The sequence below is a fragment of the Penaeus monodon genome, chromosome 24 (assembly GCF_015228065.2).
Source record: "Penaeus monodon isolate SGIC_2016 chromosome 24, NSTDA_Pmon_1, whole genome shotgun sequence".
Classification (NCBI taxonomy): domain Eukaryota; kingdom Metazoa; phylum Arthropoda; class Malacostraca; order Decapoda; family Penaeidae; genus Penaeus; species Penaeus monodon.
The window spans coordinates 3,056,615-3,059,428 of NC_051409.1; the positions used below are offsets into that span (position 1 = coordinate 3,056,615).

Here is a 2,814-nt window from a genome sequence, read left to right on the forward strand (position 1 = left end):
CCTGCCCTTCATCTGACAGGCTCACATGAACCCTGTGATTTTTCTTCGCAGAAAGTGGAGGACCCTGAGGAGCGGTATGAGGAGCTCTTGACAGTGATCGGTTCTGGGGATGATGCTGTGAAAGTTTCCGAACTGTTGTGCCAAGGTGCTCCTCTCGAGCCTGTGGGTAGTCTGTCTACACACGCTCTGTCCCTTGCAGTCACATCCAACCGCCGCAAGATAGTGAGTCTCCTCATCGCTGCTGGGGCTCCTCTCACTCCATGGCTGGGGGCCTGACTCTCCTGCAGCAGGCTTGGAACTCCCCTGATGTCACAATCCGAGTACAAGTTCTCATCACTAGGGTAAGAAACTTCTACAAAAAGGCATTTCTGTCTGAAGATCACCATGAATAGAACTAACATGCTTACCTTCAAGCATAGAAGCCTATAGTATAATTTAATTATAATATTCTCCAATTGACACTCTAGTAATTGAAATGATGGAATTCAACCCCAGGCTTATAAGAACAGGCTGGCTTGGGAGAAGCGGCAGCTCCCGCCTCGTGAACACCTTCTCCACCAGGGTATAGACCGCATGCTGGACACTCTAGGAGGCCCAACGCCATGGCGGACCAAGTGGAAATACTTGGGTGTGAAGACGCTCACGGCTCTTATGTGCACAGCTGCCCAGTTTAATTGCACCCTCACAGTGTTCTTTCTGCAACAGGCAGGGGCTCAGAGCTTCTTGTTGAGTGAGGGTGGCCACACGTCCCTCCACGTGGCGCTCCATTATAAACACTGGAGTCTTGCAGCTGTCATGGTTAAAGACATGAGCGCGAGCCTTTACATATCTGACTTGTCGGATATTCTGCCAAGGGACATCATGCCCAACTACTTACGAGAGGAAATAGAAGTGGTTAGTGTTTTTGCTACCTACCTGTTCTTTTTTATAGAATATCTTGTACTTTATGTCTTTTATACTGTTGATAGAACACAAATATTTTTGACATAGTACTATTTCATTACACAATATATGTAAATATGATTATTAAAATGAGAGCATTTTTTTCCCACAGAGTCTTTGCATGCAAAGGAGAAGAGGAAACTAGATGATATGTATGAAAAACTGAAAGATGAGAGCGAAAAAGAAGATGTAAAGCTTATAATCCAACTAACAGACGAACTCTTCTCCATCTATCAAAACTCAGACAGCAGCAACAGCTATGAAATTCCATCTTACCTCTCCTCTATTGTCTGTGCATCACTGTCAGTAGCAGCGCAGAGAGGACTTCTACAGCTCATGTATCGATTGTGAAAATCTGCGGGATACATCCAGACACAGTAGTGATTACACCAACGACACCACCGCGCTTCACCTGGCAGCGGCCCATGGCATCTCCGGCTGCGTGGCCCTCCTCCTGGATCTCAAAGCCAATCCTCTGCAGCCAGACAAGTACGGGCACACGGCCTTGCATTTTGCTGCCATGAACTCAACCTACGACTCAACCTACCAGCTCCTGGCGGCAATGGTTCATGATGAGGAACCAGTGAGCGTAGCAGGTACTGTGCCTTCAGAAATCAAAGAAAATGTGGTAAAGTATCTCAAGTTGTACCGGAAGACGGAGACTGCGATCAAGGACAACACTAACCTTCCAGAAAGAGCTGATCCGGCAGAAGCAACAGTGACTTTACTCAAACAGGTGGGCTTGAGTGACATCATAGATGACTGCAGTGACTTCAGTGTTGACTTCAGTGAGGGTGAGGCAAGGGAAGTGAGCACAGCAGTCCAAAAGGAATGTCAGATTATTGCCGATGGAGTAGCATTACAAGACAAGACTTACGAGGGTACCCTGACTCTCGTGGGGAGTTCATCCGATGGCACACGCTTATATGCATCGGATGAATGTGACATTAGCATTGTTCTTTCAAATATCCCAGATGTTGAGGTCAGGGTAGTGGAACAGAACGAGCGGGAGGTTTTAGACTGTGGACACAGGCTCAGAATCGAGGTCAAGACAGACGCACCAAACTTTCAGGGCAACACACTCATTGAAAACTTCTACAGCCTCATTACGAGCTACCTGGAATGCCATACCCTGCATGACAAGCGACTGAGCGTTGTTCCCCCTGGGGTGACAAGAACCCAGGTGGGCGTGTCCCTGTCCTTCGCGTGGCAGGGGAGCCAGTACCCGCTCCTACTCGTGGGCGTCGACCTGGTGCCGGTGCTCCCTCTTCCCTGGCCCAAGGACGTGCTGATACCAGCGCTGACGCCTCCGGACATTCAGGAGGTCCACCTCAGCAACAAGGCAGATGGAACTTGGCGATGCAGCTTTGCAGGAGCCGAAGTAGCGGTAATCAGCCAGCTCTTGCCTGAGGAACGACGGGTGTTTCTGTCCTGCAAGACGCTGCTGTCCCGCTTGAAGGCCGAGGTGTGGATGCCCCGAGACGTGAAGTCGCTCTACACCTGGTGGGATTCCCGCCAGTGGAAGATTCCCATTCCGGCCGGATTCGCGCTCAAGAACGCCTTTCTCAACGTCTTGGAACGGAAGCGAAGGGAGGGACTCGAGTGGCACGAGCAGGACCTGCTCAAGTGGATGATCAAAGTGTTTAGGGAAATGTGCAACGCTGACGTGGAGGTTTTCGCAGAGCAGGATGAGGTGCAGCCGCGCGAGGTCCTTGTGCCCAAGAAAGTGTACGCTTACTTCGGAGGCGATTTTGAGAAGCCGAAAGCCGGCGACGGGGCTCCGGATATCATCGAGATTCTCGAACTTCAGAGTAATTGATCATCTTAAGAAAGTATGCAATTAGATCCACGTCTATTTGTCTAACTTTATAG

General features: G+C 49.7%; 1 protein-coding gene across 1 annotated transcript in view; it reads left to right on the top strand.

The window, feature by feature from the left end:
• The window catches only part of LOC119588797 (ankyrin-3-like), a 14,616-nt gene extending 11,855 nt beyond the window's left edge, over positions 1-2,761 (top strand). Inside the window, 6 exon segments of the mRNA XM_037937447.1 lie at positions 20-256; positions 259-341; positions 496-894; positions 1,057-1,282; positions 1,285-1,320; positions 1,323-2,761. Coding sequence (XP_037793375.1) covers positions 20-256; positions 259-341; positions 496-894; positions 1,057-1,282; positions 1,285-1,320; positions 1,323-2,761 — 2,420 coding nt within the window.
• Positions 2,762-2,814: the final 53 nt, after the last annotated feature.